Genomic DNA, 16,731 nt, shown 5'->3' on the forward strand with positions numbered 1-16,731 from the left:
ATCAACTTAATTAGATATTTTTCCTCCAACATCTGAGAAAAATGCTGCTGCCTGTAATTTCCCCAGACAAATTAGGTGTGCGTGTAAAAGTTAACAAGCATAACAATTTGTCAAACACAAGCTTGCAGAAATTAGATTTGCTAGTACCAGATGAAGCTGGCAGAAGCAAAACATCACCTTTAAGTTACAACAGTTACAGACTCACTGCCTCACCAAATTTAGCTGTTCTGTATTAAAGGGAAGGCAAATAATTCAACTTTCTACTTTTATCCTTCTGATCTTTCAGCCGTTTGAAATATTGAAGGCAATGACAAATCTGTTACTGTGAGAAGACAGCCTATGTCACCCTTGATCACACCAAAGAGGACTTTTATATGAAACCCTCACCTGTTTGGCACTTCTTTCAAACACCACATACTGTTGGCATTGATCAAGACGTCTTTTACGCATGGTCCAATAATGCAGTACACGGTTCTCCCTCTGGAACAGTTCATTCAAGATATCTGAAGAAATGAAAACAGAGCTTATGACAACCAAAATAAAAATATCACATGAAAATCAGGGGAATGGAGTACTTTACTTCATAGAATTTACTATACACTTACTCTTTCTGTTAGTCTTTGCTTGGCTTTTTCCTGATAGTCATCAAACACAGAGCATTCCTTTCTCATTACTTACAGAAATGCTGGTTAAAGAAACTAGAGGTGCAATTAAAACTTACTGACACCTTTTTTTCTCTCAAATATTTTTCACAAGGGGACTGCCACTTCTTATAGCAGGATTGAAAATGTAGGCTGATAAAGATGGCTCTTAATGGGGTTTCCTCAGAAAGAACAAGCATGCGCAAGTAATCACAACATGCTTAAACTCTCACATTAATTGAAGTTAAAAAAAAGTGGTTTTAATGTATCAGTCTCCTATAAAGTATTTTAACCATTTAATACACATGAACAAATGTACAGCCTCAGGTCACCACAAGATCAAATGCAGCATAAGCAGACATTATAGGTACAGAAACCCAAGTAATAAAAATAGGCAATTACTAAGTATGTAATTCTCTATTAAAAAAAAAAAATCAAACCCAACAGTGTATAATCGAGTAAGCTGATTTGTTACATGTGAATGTTCACTGAACCTTGAGAGAAATTCCAGGTAATCAAATAAATAACTCCACAGTTCATTATTCCTAAGTATCAGAAAATTCACATCCAAATCCCACATGTCCAATATTTTAAATTCTTCCTAACAAAGAACTTGTGCCTACACTATGCAGAAGACCTTATCAGAACTCTGCTTCTTTAATACTTATGGTTTTTCCATCAAACAAAGAAATTCTAGTTTCCTGTGAAGCTTACTTTACCCACTGCTGCTTCCAGAGCAGCAGCCCTACTTGACTTTGTAGCTACTGCAAACCCAGAGGGCAAGCTGAGCAGAGGGGAATGGGGACACCCAGTATCTCCACCAGGTGATTCTGTGGGAATTGCATAGAGCCAAAACGGAGGTCCAGCAGAAGCAGAAGACACCACAAAAAAGGCTCATTCTTTACATCAACACTTCACTTGCTTTTCTACTTATACCCAGGGCTGGATATTTCCATAACCCATAATTACAACTGGAGGCTTTCAGGTCTAGGTGTCTTAAGGTCTCTGCATTCTGCTCTCCCACTGTGCAGGTCTACCATGCTTTACATCCCAAAAGCTAACAGCTCCAAGAAACAGTTTGACAGAGAAGCTCAAATAACAGGAAGCCTGAGGGGAAATGCATCTTTGTCTACCTCATCAGAGATCTGGGACCAAACACAGCCACTTGTGACAGCCTCCCTGAGGATTATGAAACCTGTCTGCATCACTGCCAACATCCTCCTGCTTAGAAGCACCATATTCCCACTTGCCACAGGCTGCTGAGATCACCCAGAACTTGCTTTTTGTTGGAATGTGGTCACTGTGGCCAAGGTTTTATTTTCTGCTGGTCAGGCTCCCCTCAAATATGCCTCAGCTGATCTGTCCCTTAGCCAAGCTATGAGCTGATCTGCTATGAGCCTCCCCTGCTTTCTCAGTTTTATTTCTGCCTTATGTCACCTCCAGAACACTTGCTCAGAATACATGCCAGATTTCGGGAGGTAGGGAGGTGGAGTGGGTGGGACACAATTACCATTATACAATGCAACACACCCAACTGGACACACCATATACAAAGAGACATCTTGCTAGTGACGCAAGCAAAGTAGTTCTGACAAAGAGCAAGCGAGGTGAATTTAGCTAATTGGAACAGCATTTGTTCTGTCAGGACATGATACAGATGGCAAGGCAGTGAGAGATATTTGGCTAGGCACTGTTAGTGTTAGTGCCATTAATTTCTTGGACTGACAAAGAGGAGAAAAAATATTCTATAAACTACTCTAAGGGAGTTATAGAACATCAATATTTAATATTAGGTTTGGAAAAGCATCTCTATATCTCAAGCCGCCTGAACTACAGTCCCTGTTGTTGCCATTTACTTTGATTCCAACATTTGTTAGGATTGTTCCCTAAACTTTCAGCTTATTCTCCAGGCTCAAAGAGCTCTTAGCTGTCTCTGTGTGTCCTGGTCCCTTCAATCAGCCTATCTAAAAATATAAGCACCATTAGACAAGTTCCTGAACTGTGCTCAGTCGCAGCCTGTACTGCAGAGACTGGTAGCAGAGATGCACACAGACTTAGCACCCGAAACAAAGATGAAGATGCACTCATTTCTGAGCTTACAGGAATTGTCACCAACTCAATCCACCTGTCATATCACAGTTTCAGGCCACAACTCCTTCCTAAATGAGACAGTATGTGGGTACTCAACTGCATATCAAAGAAATTATCATATGCTGGTATGCAGGGATTTAAGGACACCTCTCAGAGTTCAGTACCACTGTAATTCCTGTTCCCCATGAAGCATGTGCTTAACTAAACTCTGCCTAGATTAAGACATCACTTTTCTAGATAACTTAATCTGCATCTGGGAGTAAGGATCAAGTATGCCACGGAATGAGGTTTTTGAAAAATGTCCAGCAGTTCTGCAGAAACTCAAGGACTACTCAAGTTTTTAAGGTGTTAATTTATAAACTATATACTGATTGCTGTCTGCCACTTTCAAGCATACATCTGAGTATGAGTGTGTAATGCTCTATTAGAACATATGTAACCTCTCTTTCACCAAAATAAATAAATAATTTTTTTCTCTATTTACAAAAGAGGTGAAAGGAGATTTTTTTTTTTGACACGCAGATTTGAACAGGAAGAACAGAGGGAACTTTTACATCATTTGGTCAGCTACCACCATACCATTGAGACCTAACAGCAAGGAGTCCCCACTAGTTCTAGCTTATGTTTCATTCTCAGAAGCATATATTGCATGGCTTATGGGGGGAAAAGTATTAGAGCAATAGCTAATTTTTTTCTACTTGGGGATTTTTGCTGGTTTTTTGTTGCTTTTTAAACATGTATCACTCATCCAGAATTTTAAATGTACACAGAACATGCATAACACTATGGTTCTAACATGTATTTACTATTCTTAAGGACATTAGTAGAGATCTTTTTATTCTTTCCTCATATGAGCACATATGAGCACATAACAGTCAGAAAGACTGTTCCTATACAATTTCAAAACTGAATTTTAAAAAGTACTCAGTAAGTGTAGTAGCTACAACTTCCTGCTTGCTTCTGCTCTTTTTTCTTTGTCTTTTACTGAGAGAAGAGCTAAAGGGCAAATGTCAGCTTCAGCTATTGATACTGCTGGCATTGATACTGCTGGTGTTGAGATTTTGTTTTTTACAGTTCTATAAATCTTGATGTCTTGGGGACAGAGGAAAAACAACCCTTTGTCGTAGCTCTAAATTCTCAAAGTTTCAACTGCCACAATCCAATTATTTCCTTAAGAGTATGGCCAATATTCTAGTCTCTTTCCAACATAAAAAGTTCACTACAGGAGGCTCTTCGAGTACAGTCAGACTTTGACTTGAGTACTGTCAGTAAATTTACTGGGTAAATTTAGCACAAACTGTTTTCCCATTGTAAAGTGAAGCAGTGAACATGTCCTTTTCTAATAGAGTTATCAAGTAAATTAGAGCGGAAGTGACCTCTGGAGGCCATCTGTTTCAATCTCCTCTTCAAAGCAGGACTAACTTCTAAGTTTTTCAGGGGCTTGTTCAACTAAGTTTTACAAATTCTTAGGGGTACAGATCCTACTACCTCTCTGGGTTACCTGCTCTATCTTGCTGTAACTCTTTCTCCCATCCAGAATTTTCCTTGCTGCAACTTTTCCTCTAAACTTATTGACATGTTCCTCTTGAGTCTGGCTACATCACATGCATAACTCCCCTTTGGATAGGTGCAAACAGCATTTAATTAGAAATTAGACTTCTCTGATTTTGAGACTAGCATGGCCAGAGTGTTCAGTCACAGCTTCAAAATGCACAGAACAGAATATGACTGGCAATTAAATTAGTAAAATGCATATTTACTTCTGAATCTCTCTGATCTCTGTTCTGCTACCACACCCATCAGCTATGCGTACCCAATTGATTTTTGCACTTTTGTCCCTCAGAGCCATACAAGTCTCTCTCCATTCCCTAGAGTGCTTATTACACCTTAGAGCTGCACTACGTATTATTAATCTTAGCAAAAGCCAAGCCTTATGTAGTAGATCTTTCCAGCTTCACCTCAGCTGCCACATGTCTACAAATCTAGTTTAGACATGACTTAAGTTACCCTATACTTCATTAAGTTCCTCAACACTGATTCAAACTATCTGAAGGGCCTAAGGGCATGGTACAAGCAATAATCTCCTATCACTCTGGCACTCCCAGGGAACTTGCAGAATGTATGGCACCAACACACTGAATAAGCTTACAGTGATCAGCTCCCACTTGGCTTCAGACCAAACATTATCATGTGGAAGTTTACTACCTCATTGTCTCAATAAAAGCAGCACATTTGAGTCTCAAACAGAAAGAAGATTAGGTGTAAGTAGCAGATAAAAGAATTCCAAGCACCCTCATTTGAGTATCAGACACTTTGAAGACTGTCAGCTCCTTCAAAGTGTCTGAGCAATTTGTCTCCTGTTAAGCCTGACAGAACTCCTTCCACTTGGGCAGGCTTCACTACCCCATCACCCCACATATCACAGCACATGATGATCACACTCTTGTGAGAAGAAAGAGAACAAGAAGCCCCTTACTTTTCACTTGTTGTTCAGGTGCTTTGATGTGTGTCACCATCCCTGGCATGTTGACACTATTCCTGTGCAGGTATTTCAGGAAGACATCAGCATTCCTCCGAGCCAATGTGCAGGCCTAGAGAGTCAGAGGTACAACTTTATTTGAAGATGCACAAATACACATGCAGAAGAGATTAAAGATCTTGTCACCCCCTTTTTGTACATTTCTCACCCTCTTCAATTTTGGAAAGCATTGCATGTTAAATCTTTCTACAAGTAAGCAAGCCAACCCAACTCTTAAAATAGTTCTTCTGCCAAATAGCAGTTACACCTTACCTGGCAGGGAAAAAATACCCCACGGATAAACAACCCCAAATAAAATGCTATTCTCCTCTTTTCTGAAGAGCCTGAAAAGCAATTACCTGCTCTAGGGCTTTCAGCATGACTCAGAGCCCATAGAGAAGTTTGTTTAGTGTAGGTGCCATGTGCCACCTGAAGTTGCTTACTGCCTAATCACAGTGCATATGCTTATGTACCCACCTGGATATTCCAAAACTTCCATTAGTACTTTAAACAAAAAGTGAATGCTCTGCTGAAGTGAAACCAGAAGAGCTAAAACAAAACCCGCCCTTAAAATACTAAGACAAGGCCTTGAGAGCTTTCAGTCCTTGCCACTATATTACAAACACTCAGCTCACCTGTCTTAACATACATCAAATAGTATGTATGGGCTGGCTGCCTCATTTTTAACATGCAAATTATGGAATGCTACTTTAAAAGGTTAGATAAAGGTAGAATGGTTTGATACAGTAACAAAGACACTAAGTCATTTCTCATAACATTTTAGTTTTTGCGTTTTGTAATCTGCATAATGAGAACAGAAATGTTTTTAACAAAAAAGTTTTATTCTCTCAATAGTCTTTCATGATGATGCTGGAAAATGCCTTTGATAACAGAGGTAGTTACACTGCTCTGCAAGCACATGCTGCCAATTTAATTCAGTATGATCAATAACCTTCTTCACTGGGACATTAGCTGGAACAAAAATCTTTCATTTATCTAAAGATTATTACACAAAACCCAACTACTCCCAGATGCTTGTCTAGCAATTTCCTCCTTCCATACTCCACTGTAGTCCCAGTACATCTGAGAGCTGCTCTGATGCACAGGCAGCAATGGCACTGTGTCACTTCTCTTCCAAAGCAGCAGACTTTAAGCATTCTTTAGAGTGGCAGTGACTTCCAGTTCCTCTTCAGTCACACTGGGAGATCTGATATCTACTGAAGTTCAACAGGAAATGTATTTATAAAACTGGCTACAATTTTATGCACTTGGCAGTATTCTCTCAATCACTGTCACAAGCAGTTAACACGCCACTTCCCACATCTTTGCAGTTGGGGACATACCTGTAGTTTGGAACGGGCACTGTTGCTTTCCACAGCCACGTCAGCACTGTAAGAGCAGTTTGCCTGCATGCTTCCCAAGACACAGGAGACCACAAAAAATCCCCAACCTTACCTTTAGAAATGCTTCCTTCTGCTCCAGGTGTTTGCTTATCATGGGAGTAACATGATCTGTCTCAGAATTGGGACCCAGTTTGTCTGCTCCCCCACACCAATCTTCTTCTCGCTTATATTCTTGCTCCAGGCTCTCCAGCACACTGCACACCTTTCAGGAAAAAGGAGACCAATTCAGTAAGGCAAAAAATCAAAATTCAAGCCTCAAGAAAAGAAAACCCATCTACCCCTTACATTTATCCTCTAGCTTCTGACGTGTTTTAACTGGGACTTAAGAGAAGGCAACAAACTTTGGCTGTAGGTTTGCAAGCACTGGCCTGCTTATGTGGAATTGCTCAGAGGCTGCCCCTAAAGTTGTTCATCTTTCTCTGCCTCTGTGACTGCATAGGTCTGGATGGGCTTAAGTTATGACTGCAGAGGAAGCAACCTTGCCAACTTTCCCCCAAACTTTTCTGTGGACAAGCAGATTAATCTGATTTTTCTCTGACTCCCACACAAAAACCAGAACTAGCCATCAAATGAGTAAATATAACCAAACCTCATCAACCATTTTTTCAAGTAATGCTATTTTATGCCATGCTGAGGAATTAACCAAGGCAGACCACAGATCACGTAGCATCTCTGTACCTGTTCAGAAGTTTTATAGAAGGCAACAGAGGCATTCACAAGCTTGAGACGGTCCTCCATCTTCAGCATCAGCTGTTGCCAGTGGGAAGCGACCTTCTCTGCACACTCCCGGATCATATCCATATCATAGTGATTAGCCTGCAGCATTGCCTCTGCCTTCTGCTGAACCTGCAGGGCACTTTGATGTGTTTTCTGACAAGAGGTGAAAAGTCAGGAGTTCAGTGGAGCACTTGAGATCATTTCCTTGAAGACCTCAGAGCGTCACATTCCCACTGTGTCAATGACACTTCTATACACATGCACAAACACCCATCAACTAAAAATGACTGTCTGATACTATGTGACTCCTCTATGCAAATACAAAGGAAATAAACCCTGTAGAGATTTATCACCAAATCAACACTAAAGCCATTCTTAAAAAATAATAACTGTCTAGCATTTAGCGTTATCTATGCTGCAGTGCATGTTGTTGTAATTACGAATTTCACTTTGATTTTCTTTCCCTTCACAGTGAGGAAAAAGAAGATGAATTGGCATCTTATTTTGCCAATCTTTACAGCATTAGTTTCAGTCTTTTGCACAGCAGTAGTGAGCAGGCATGCAGACTGATAAAAAAAACCAACTCTCTATTGACAAATTTTTTTAACTGTATTTCTCTGTGCAGAGAAATACTTGCCTAAAATCAAGTAATATAAAAATATTAAAGGGTTAAATACTACTAAGTGTTATTGTATCTCAGTAAAGAATGACCCAGGAAACACAGAATTCTAAGCTTCCTAGTCATTTATTCTTAACTTGACTAACACCTAGAGGTCTCATGATTTTTGTACTTGAGAGTTACCAAAGCTCTCAAAATGGGGTGCATATAGTGCAAACTGTAATTAAATTTTTTTTAAAAAGTCAAGAGAGGGGAAGCATAAAACTCTACCAAACAGGAAACAAACATTAAAGAGTTACTGCAAGGCAGAGTACTCCTGAAAATAGTCTACCCAAACAATCATAATATTGCTAATATTAGTACTAAGTTACTCAATAGTGCATGTAAATGAATAATACTGCACTTCAATCAATCTTAAGAACACTGCCTATTTTTTTGCAGCAATATGACCAATCCAATAAGTTTAGTTTTAAGCCATGGCAGGGGACTGACATACCACCACACACAAGTTTCAGTGAAACCTACTCTGAAAACAAAAATGGAAACATTAAAGGATAACCTCAGAATACACAAAACTGATGCTTCCTGTTCCATTTATCCTTAACTTTTTTACATTGAACATTACAGGTTATATTCTAGTAAAGGAATAACAAATGAAAACACTATTTTCAACAAAATTGCTGCAAACAGCTATCACTTTACAAAGATGCAAAAAGGCACTGAGAAGATGTTCACCCGGAAACTGCAGCTTCAAAATGAGTAAGAACAAAAAAACCCCACCTTCTCAGTAAGCATTTTCATCTCTTTGCCACAAATTCAACAGCTTTTCCTAAACTAAAAATATTGTGGCATGAATCCAAGAGTGCTATTTACAGAGAACTGTAAATACAAGACTATGGTCACTAAAATGGTGCTTTTACCTCTATTGCATGTTGAAACTGCTCATGCTCCCTCTGCAACTGTTCGGCCTCCTGCAAAGAGCTAGCAGTGATAAGCCCAGCATTTAACATTGACTCTCCATTTCGGATCCAGCCCAAAACCTGTAACAAAAGAGAAGACCATGAAATATACAATTCCACTGCTAACCAGCAAAAAAGCACCACTGTAGGGGAAAAAGCATTTAGGGTCACATTAGCACTGGAATCAATAACTAAATAATTTTTTAATTACACACTACAGTGAATTTTACATTGAGTAAGCACAGTGAATGACATTGACTACAATTTCACTGAGCTAACAACTCGCAGCTTGCAGTCAACTACTACATGCTTGTGGTCTCAGTTCACACTCTGAAAAAGGTTGTGCTTCTGAATACTGTTTCTGTCACCTGAAAAGCTGGAACAAGTTACAAGCAATAGTTGCCTAAAAGCCAGTGTCAGTAATGTAAATTGAGGATATATAGCTTAGTAAAAAGTATGCACATAAGTTTGAATAGTAATGTTGAGAAAAATGTGACCACTGAGTGTCCTTCTAACTGCTTAAAGATTTTCATTTTTCACAATGTGCCTTCTTTGACATGTCCACTGAAACTGGAAGAATCCCTGGCTAGGCAGAAGCCTCAGGAGGCCACCTTATACAGTCCTTATCAACAGCAGGAACATACAACTTTTTAGACCCCTCCCAAAAGACCTCCACCTTGTTCATTACTCAAGACTCCAATCTCACACTTCCACTAGACTTTTTTATCATAGTAAGTCTTTCAACTTGCTTCAATTTTAGCTGATTTCATTTCTCCTGCCCACAATCAGGGACCAAAAAAAACAAAAACAAAACCAAAACAAAACAAAACAAAAAAAAAAACCAACAAAAAACCAAACCAACCAAACAAAACCCCCAACATTTCCTCCCTCTTTGCATCAGCTTTGTTTTTCTCCCTCCTCTCTCCATCAGGAACATTATCTGCTTCTCTCCTTTAGACTCCTCTTATCTCATTGACCATAGTCTCTTCAATCTCTCCCATGTGAAGTTAGTTGCCTTATTTTTCTAGAACACTGCTCTTTTATGAGCTCTCTTCAGTTGATAACCATGACTGCAGTCATAATTTTTCAAATAATGAGTAAAATGGGACATAATTCAGGTTATTCACTGTCATCTTACAACTCTTCTATGGAACTGCTGCCCAGCCAGTAATTACCCTTGTATTTATTCAGCTGATTATTTTTTCATGCTCTGTATTTTTCACTATTAAAACTCATATCCTTCTTAAAGCACAATTCTCCCATACATCAAGATAATTCTGAACTGCAATCCAGGGTCTTCTGATGAACTCAAACCCTTTTCCCAGCTTCTTTTGCCTTTAACTCCAAATTTAAAAGCATAATTTCTAACATGTAGATTTTCTGTCATGATCTAGCAGTATCCAAATACAGATAGATACAATTTTTTTTCATATTTAAATTTGTTTTCCAATCCACTGAGTCTCTTAATAACTTTTGTTACTGAGTATGTTTTTTCAGCAAGTTATCATTTTTGGTAATGTAGTCTCTATGACATTCTCATAGTAAGTTAGGTCCAGACTGAGTTAAACTATATTAAAACCTTTGATACTGCTTTTCCACCCCTCCCAGAAGAGCTGTTACATTGTCAGAAAAAAGGAAGGGGGGTTATCAATGGAAAACTATGATTAATTAACCTAGGTTAGCCTTTTCTCCTTTTGTCACTGTTCAAGTTTAACAAGGTACCTGGTTCAATATTTTTCCTGGGAACTGTTTTAAACTAGCTGACCTATAATCCTCCCTTAGTTAGTCCTTTCCCCCTTTTGAGAAGTGGGTGTTGAGTTCCAGGCTTCCAGAATCTCATCCAATCTCCTGATGTTTGGAAACAATAAGCACTAATGTCTATGGCATTATTTCAGGCAGTTTTCTAGGTATTCTAGAGCAAATTTCTTTAGGCCCAGTTGAATTGAACTTCACCAGTGTTTTTAACTTTTTCCTACTAACTGATTTTAGACCTTTAACCACTGCTAATAAATATATTAACTAACAAATCAGCTAGCTCTTAACACTAAATATTCTCATCTAGTGATCCACACACGACACTACCAATTAATACAGTAATGCATCAGGTTATTACTGAGTAATCAGGATGATATGACTGTACTTGCAGACTGGAAACACAGGCAGAGCCCAAGAAAATAACCTATTAAAACTCACTTCCTCAAAACTGAAGGGCACATGTGGGTCTACATCCAAAGTATGCTCTGACATGTCTGACAGCTTGAAGCAGCTGAGGTCTAGCCACCCTGACACAACATCCACCCCCTCAAATCTGCACCACAATCTCACCCTCTGTCTTACACTTATCCAGACTGCGATATTGTTGTATTATTAATGCGGTTTTTCCCACTTCCGTCTGCACAACGAATACCTAACAAGTTTTTTCCACCCTGATAGCATGTATTTGAATTCTCCTATATAAATTCTGGAAGTCTGTAGAAAAGAGTAAGTCTACGGTGTAGAAGGGAGGGCATGATAGCACCTGCCAGACGTGTAACTAAGTGCACATTCTGGTCCTCTGGGGAGACAGCACTGGGTCAGGTGCAGCCTTGCAAGCAAGGGGAAGATGGCTCTGGCTTTGCAGCAACCTCTCCTACTGCAAAGGAGACACTTGCAGATCACAGCCTGGGGTACATGAAAGGGACCATGAAAGAAGCTGGGAGTTTCTAAGTTGCTAAGGCACCTGGGGATTGTCAACATTCAAGGGAGCAAGCCTGGGTAAGCCTCAGGAGCAAGAAAAAGGGCAGCTTCTGAGGGAAACAGATGGATCCAACAGACTGTAGATAGAAACTACACTTGGAGAAATAAATTGTCTGCAAGAACACAGAGACAGGCAATTCTTTTAAAATCCCTTTTTTATTTCTATTTTGTCTCACTAAAGTAATTCTAGGTTCCTCCTCTACCTTAAAAAGTGATTCTTCCAGGTACAGTGTAACAAAACACACCTTTTTAGGGTTCTTATACATCTAGCCTTCTTCAGAGAATTTTAACGAAGGAGAATGCTTAAGACCAATCGAAAGCTCCTCTTGACTTGGCAGCCCATTATATACAGCAGAGACAGCTAGAACAGAATGTGCCATTTCAAACACAAGGACTTGCCCTCCTGCTTGGTGCAGGTCAGGGTGCAAGTGCACATGCTGGTGAAACTCACAGGAGGAAAATTTGCCAGCAGTACTTTCCCCTTCCCCCTACTCTGACTCAAGGGGAAAATATAAGCACTAGTGAGTAGGGAGCCTATTCTTCTTCCAGGGGTGCTGCCTTCAGGGTTGGTTGGCATGTTCCCACCACCTCCCTGTCTGAGTGGATCACAACCCCCATCTCTCCCCTCGCAGCCTTCAAGAGGCTAGAAAAGCATTAGTAGAGCATCGGCAAAAGTGTGGAAATGAAACAGAACTTGGGTCACTTGGGACACTTGAAAGGGTCAAATAGGTAGGTCTGTAGGTAAGTTCTTGATTTAGGATTAGTTTGTTGGACCTATTTTTGACTGTAACTAAACATGATCACAAGACAACCTGCTTCAGTCTGCTGTCCTAGCTATGTTTTCATATCCATATGGCACTACACAGAGTGCCAGGATACCCTTCCTGAGTAGTATTTTGGGATAATCAGAGCTCAAGCACCAAGTTGAAAGATCTCCTAGTGAAAACACAAAGCAGCTCCAGGTACTCTTGAGGGCAGAAGTATCTGTACACCATTGTACATATATGTATACATAGTTATATATCCAAGAACATACACCATGATCAGAACAGCAGACAATATTGCACAGAAAAGGCTTAATGAGCATACTGAAAGCACTTGGATTGGTTTTGGAGGTTGGTAGGGATTTTGACCTTAAGCAGAGTAAAGCACTAATTCCACAAAGCGAGTGTGGGAGTGATTACAGCAATAAGTAATTCAACAGCTGTATTTTAGGTGATTAATAAAAAAGGTTTGTCTGCCAAACAGGCAACTGGAGTTTTGGATGAGACAGACATTTTCATAAATATTTCTCTGCCTCCACCTACTCACATGTCCCTGCCCTCTAAAAAAGTGGTCACACTTCCCTTTCCATGTTATTTTCCCCACATACAGCTGTCCCTTTTTATTTCAGTCAGCATTCTCTTCCCCCTGTCTTCCCCGTTTTTTCTACACTGTAATTTTCTATCTGGTTTCTCCCTTTCTGTACCTATTACACATCAAGTTGACAAGTAAATTCTTTGAAGGTTTTCTTTAAACCTCTGTTTGTCTTCCAGCTCTTCTGCTTCCTCCTATGCCACTTCAATGCCACTGGTACCATAGTTAAGGAAGAAGCAATACTGAATGTTTTTGTCTACTTTCTGCGCTTATTTGATCAAAATTCACTAAGCACCAAGTTTCACTTCCTAGTACTGAAGAGAATCTTTGCAAGTATTTGTCTAAATTCCTGCAATGTTCCAGTCTAACCTCTTCACATTACTACAAGCTACATATTTTTATGTATTTTATATAAACATATTTGTGTGTGTTCATGTGTGTGTGTGTATGAAAATACAACAGCAGTAACGTAGCTTTGGCAGGAAAAATTTAAATGGAAGTACTGTTTGAATTCTTGCTATGGAGACAGTATCCCATCTACATAATAAATATGCTTACACACAGCTGATCAACAATAAATCTAACAGAAAAATCACAGTAATTGAACAGGAAAACCATGTGTTCACTGCTTCAGGCTACGAAAGAGACTGAAGAGGAGGTTTACCACTTCATTTGACTCTCAGGTAAAGTACCTACTGTGACCTGCTGACCGATAAACTTTTTTCCAGTGCAGAAGAGACAGGAGAAGATCATGCTTCCTGACACTTAATAAAAATTAAAATAAATCAGATATGGTTTTCTAAAAAGGCAACTGAAATCACGAAACTAGGAGTTACTAGCCTCAAAGCTTTTAAGGTCTCAAAAGAAATCCTATGAGACAACATACTAACATTCAGTTTGAGTTCCACTCAACTTTTAGGCCTCAGGCTGGGCAAGTATTGCAGGTGAATCTGTATAGTAAAATCTGGAAAAGTAATACACAAACCTTCTGTCAGCTACATGTTCATGTACGTTTGTTTGAAAATTCACACCTATTGTGGCATTTAATTCAACATAAAATCCCACTTGATAGAGGTGTGTTCTAGGAATATAAAATAGAATATGCTTTTTTCTTCCAAATCCCAGTCTACCAAGAGAAGACAGTTGGCTAGGTTAGTGTACTACCTATACCTTTATTATAAAATAAACTTTTCCAGTACTTTCTTAAGAATCTAAATTTGAGCTTCAGTTTCAGTCAGGGCTAGCAGTGGTTTGAAAAAGTTAGAAATTTCTTATAGAATTATCTACAAATCACATACGAAGTGCAACAGCGATATTCCCCTAAAATCCATGATGTTCATCATATGCCTGTTTCTGCCAACATACAGAACATTTGTTCCAAACACAGGTTTTAAACATGTGTGTCCTTCTTGTCACGTTTAACTTGCATGCATACAAACAAAGCTAGTGGACCAAAGCCCTCACTTTATTGTGGGAGCATACAATATAAATAACTATTTAAATAGTGTCTCTTTGAAATATTACCAAAGTTCTATATTCTGTTTTTTACTGAATACTATTTCAGTATCATGGAAATTAACCTTTAGTTTTTTTTACTAACCCATCCCAGCCAAACCCACTGATGTACCATAAAGGGATGAGAGTGCCTCAGCTGGCATTCACATTATTTCTTTCAATTTTTTCCTTCCTTTGCAGATGTGCACTCTTTTCCTTTACCCTCAAGATAACATGCAACCGAGTACAGAAACTATCCTGATCTGCAATCATTTTATCTCAACCATTGCTCGTGTGAAAGGAGGAATTTGTAATTTGCACTTACCAAGATGAGTAAGTGCTAAGGCAGATACAGCACAGTTCAGTAGAGTACACAAAGGCTTGAAACAGAACATCAGGTATTTGACTGATGCCTATATTGCACTGACAGCAGACAACTATCAGTTTTTTGCATTCCTTTAATTCAAGTCCACACAGAAACTTTGTATCTGCTGCTGCAGAGCAACCAACTACTGCTTGAAAATACTTTGGGAACCTTCTATTCACTTCTCCTAGTCCTAGCTGGATCCCTTTCATACTACTCTGCAATTTGAGAGTTGTCATTCAGTCTCACTATGGGCCACAGTAATACAACAGACTATGGCAAACTTCTGTGATGCTGCCAAGTGTGAGCAAGATCAAAAACTCTTACCATTTCTAGTGTCTTGTTTCTTTCTTAAACTTTCACCTACTTCAGTGGCTTTGCCCACATCTCAAATTCACCAAAGCTTTAGGTGTTTATCAGATAAAGACCTCAAAACTTGCCACTTTTTTGGCAGGAGAAGCAAAACTTTGTTTCTCTTTTCGAGGAAAATAAACTATGTTGATATTATGTTATCATTATTTGTAGGTGTTTCAAACAATAGACCAAGAAGTATTAGGTCAGTGTGCAGGAACTGTGACTGAGCATTGTTATTCATCCCCATACAGATGGTAAAAGCACGAGTTTAACATTAGTTCAAATCACTCTACACTTCAAATATTTGACTGGCGTCTACAGAATATCAGAATAGTTTGGGTTGGAAAGAATCTCTACAACCATCAAGTCCAACAGTTAACCCAGCATTACCAAGTCCACCACTAAAGCACGTGTCTCAGTGTCACATCTACGTGTCTTTTAAATATCTTCAGGGATGGTGCCTCCCTCAGTCCTGTTGCAGTGCTTGATAATCCCTTCAGTGAAGAAATTTTTCCTAATATCTAATCTAAACTTCCTCTAGCACAACTTGAGGACTTTTCTTCTTGTCCTATCACTAGCTACCTGGGTAAAGAATCCCACCCCCACTTTGATACGACCTCCTGTCAGGCAGTTTCAGAGAGTGATGAGGACCCCCCCGAGATTCCTTTATTCCAGACTAAACATCCCCAGCTCCCTCAGCTGCTCCTCATAGGACCTGTGCTCTAGATCCACACAGCAAGATCGACCGGCGATGCGAGTTAAAAAAATGCCCTTAATATTAACAGAGGATGAAGTTTCCCAGGTGATCAAAGTCATCCCCTGCTCCCAACGAAAGACTCTGTGCAGCAGGAGGACATATCCCGCGCGTGTTTTCGGGAGCAGAGCTCCCCAAGGGGGAGGCACGGCTGCCAGGGGGCGGGGGAGCCGTACCTGCTTGACCTCTGCCTGCAGGTGGCGCAGCTGCACGCACTGCTCCAGGTGCTTGCGGTGCTGCTCCGCCGCCACGTCCAGCTCCTGCTGCTTCTCGTGCAGGAACTCCAGCAGGTCCTGCACGCGAGTGGCCATGTCCACGTCTCTGTCGCAGAGCAGCTCCACACCTGCAATCGGGACAGCCCCTCATGAATGACTCGCAAAGCTTCCCAAGACAAACAGCTCATTTCCACTGTTTTACACTTGATTTTCTAGTTGCTTCTCCAAGTTAAACCTAAGCCTTGGAGCATTTGCCTACATAAGCATAGGGGTTTGCACTCTTAGAAAGGGAAATGTGATTTTTTTTAAAGTCTGATACTTACCCTACCTGACCATATACAGTGAAAAAGATCAATTGAAGGGGCATAAGGAACAAAAAAGGAAGACATTACTTGGAAGCTGAAAATCTTTGCTTGACTGCATTGATAAGATTACCTACAAAACTAATGCTTCCTTATTTACTCTAATTTTACTGACTTCCTGAGTGAAATCCCTTTCTTTAAAAACTAA

At 39.8% G+C, this 16,731-nt stretch overlaps 1 protein-coding gene across 1 annotated transcript in view; it reads right to left on the minus strand.

The window, feature by feature from the left end:
- TRIO (trio Rho guanine nucleotide exchange factor) overlaps positions 1-16,731 on the minus strand; it is a 248,805-nt gene that overhangs the window by 99,402 nt on the left and 132,672 nt on the right. The window contains 6 exon segments of the mRNA XM_069004019.1: positions 388-503; positions 5,209-5,323; positions 6,706-6,855; positions 7,332-7,523; positions 8,910-9,029; positions 16,183-16,349. Of these exon segments, the coding sequence (XP_068860120.1) occupies positions 388-503; positions 5,209-5,323; positions 6,706-6,855; positions 7,332-7,523; positions 8,910-9,029; positions 16,183-16,349 (860 nt within the window).

Source organism: Aphelocoma coerulescens, chromosome 2, assembly GCF_041296385.1.
Source record: "Aphelocoma coerulescens isolate FSJ_1873_10779 chromosome 2, UR_Acoe_1.0, whole genome shotgun sequence".
In the NCBI taxonomy this organism is placed as follows: domain Eukaryota; kingdom Metazoa; phylum Chordata; class Aves; order Passeriformes; family Corvidae; genus Aphelocoma; species Aphelocoma coerulescens.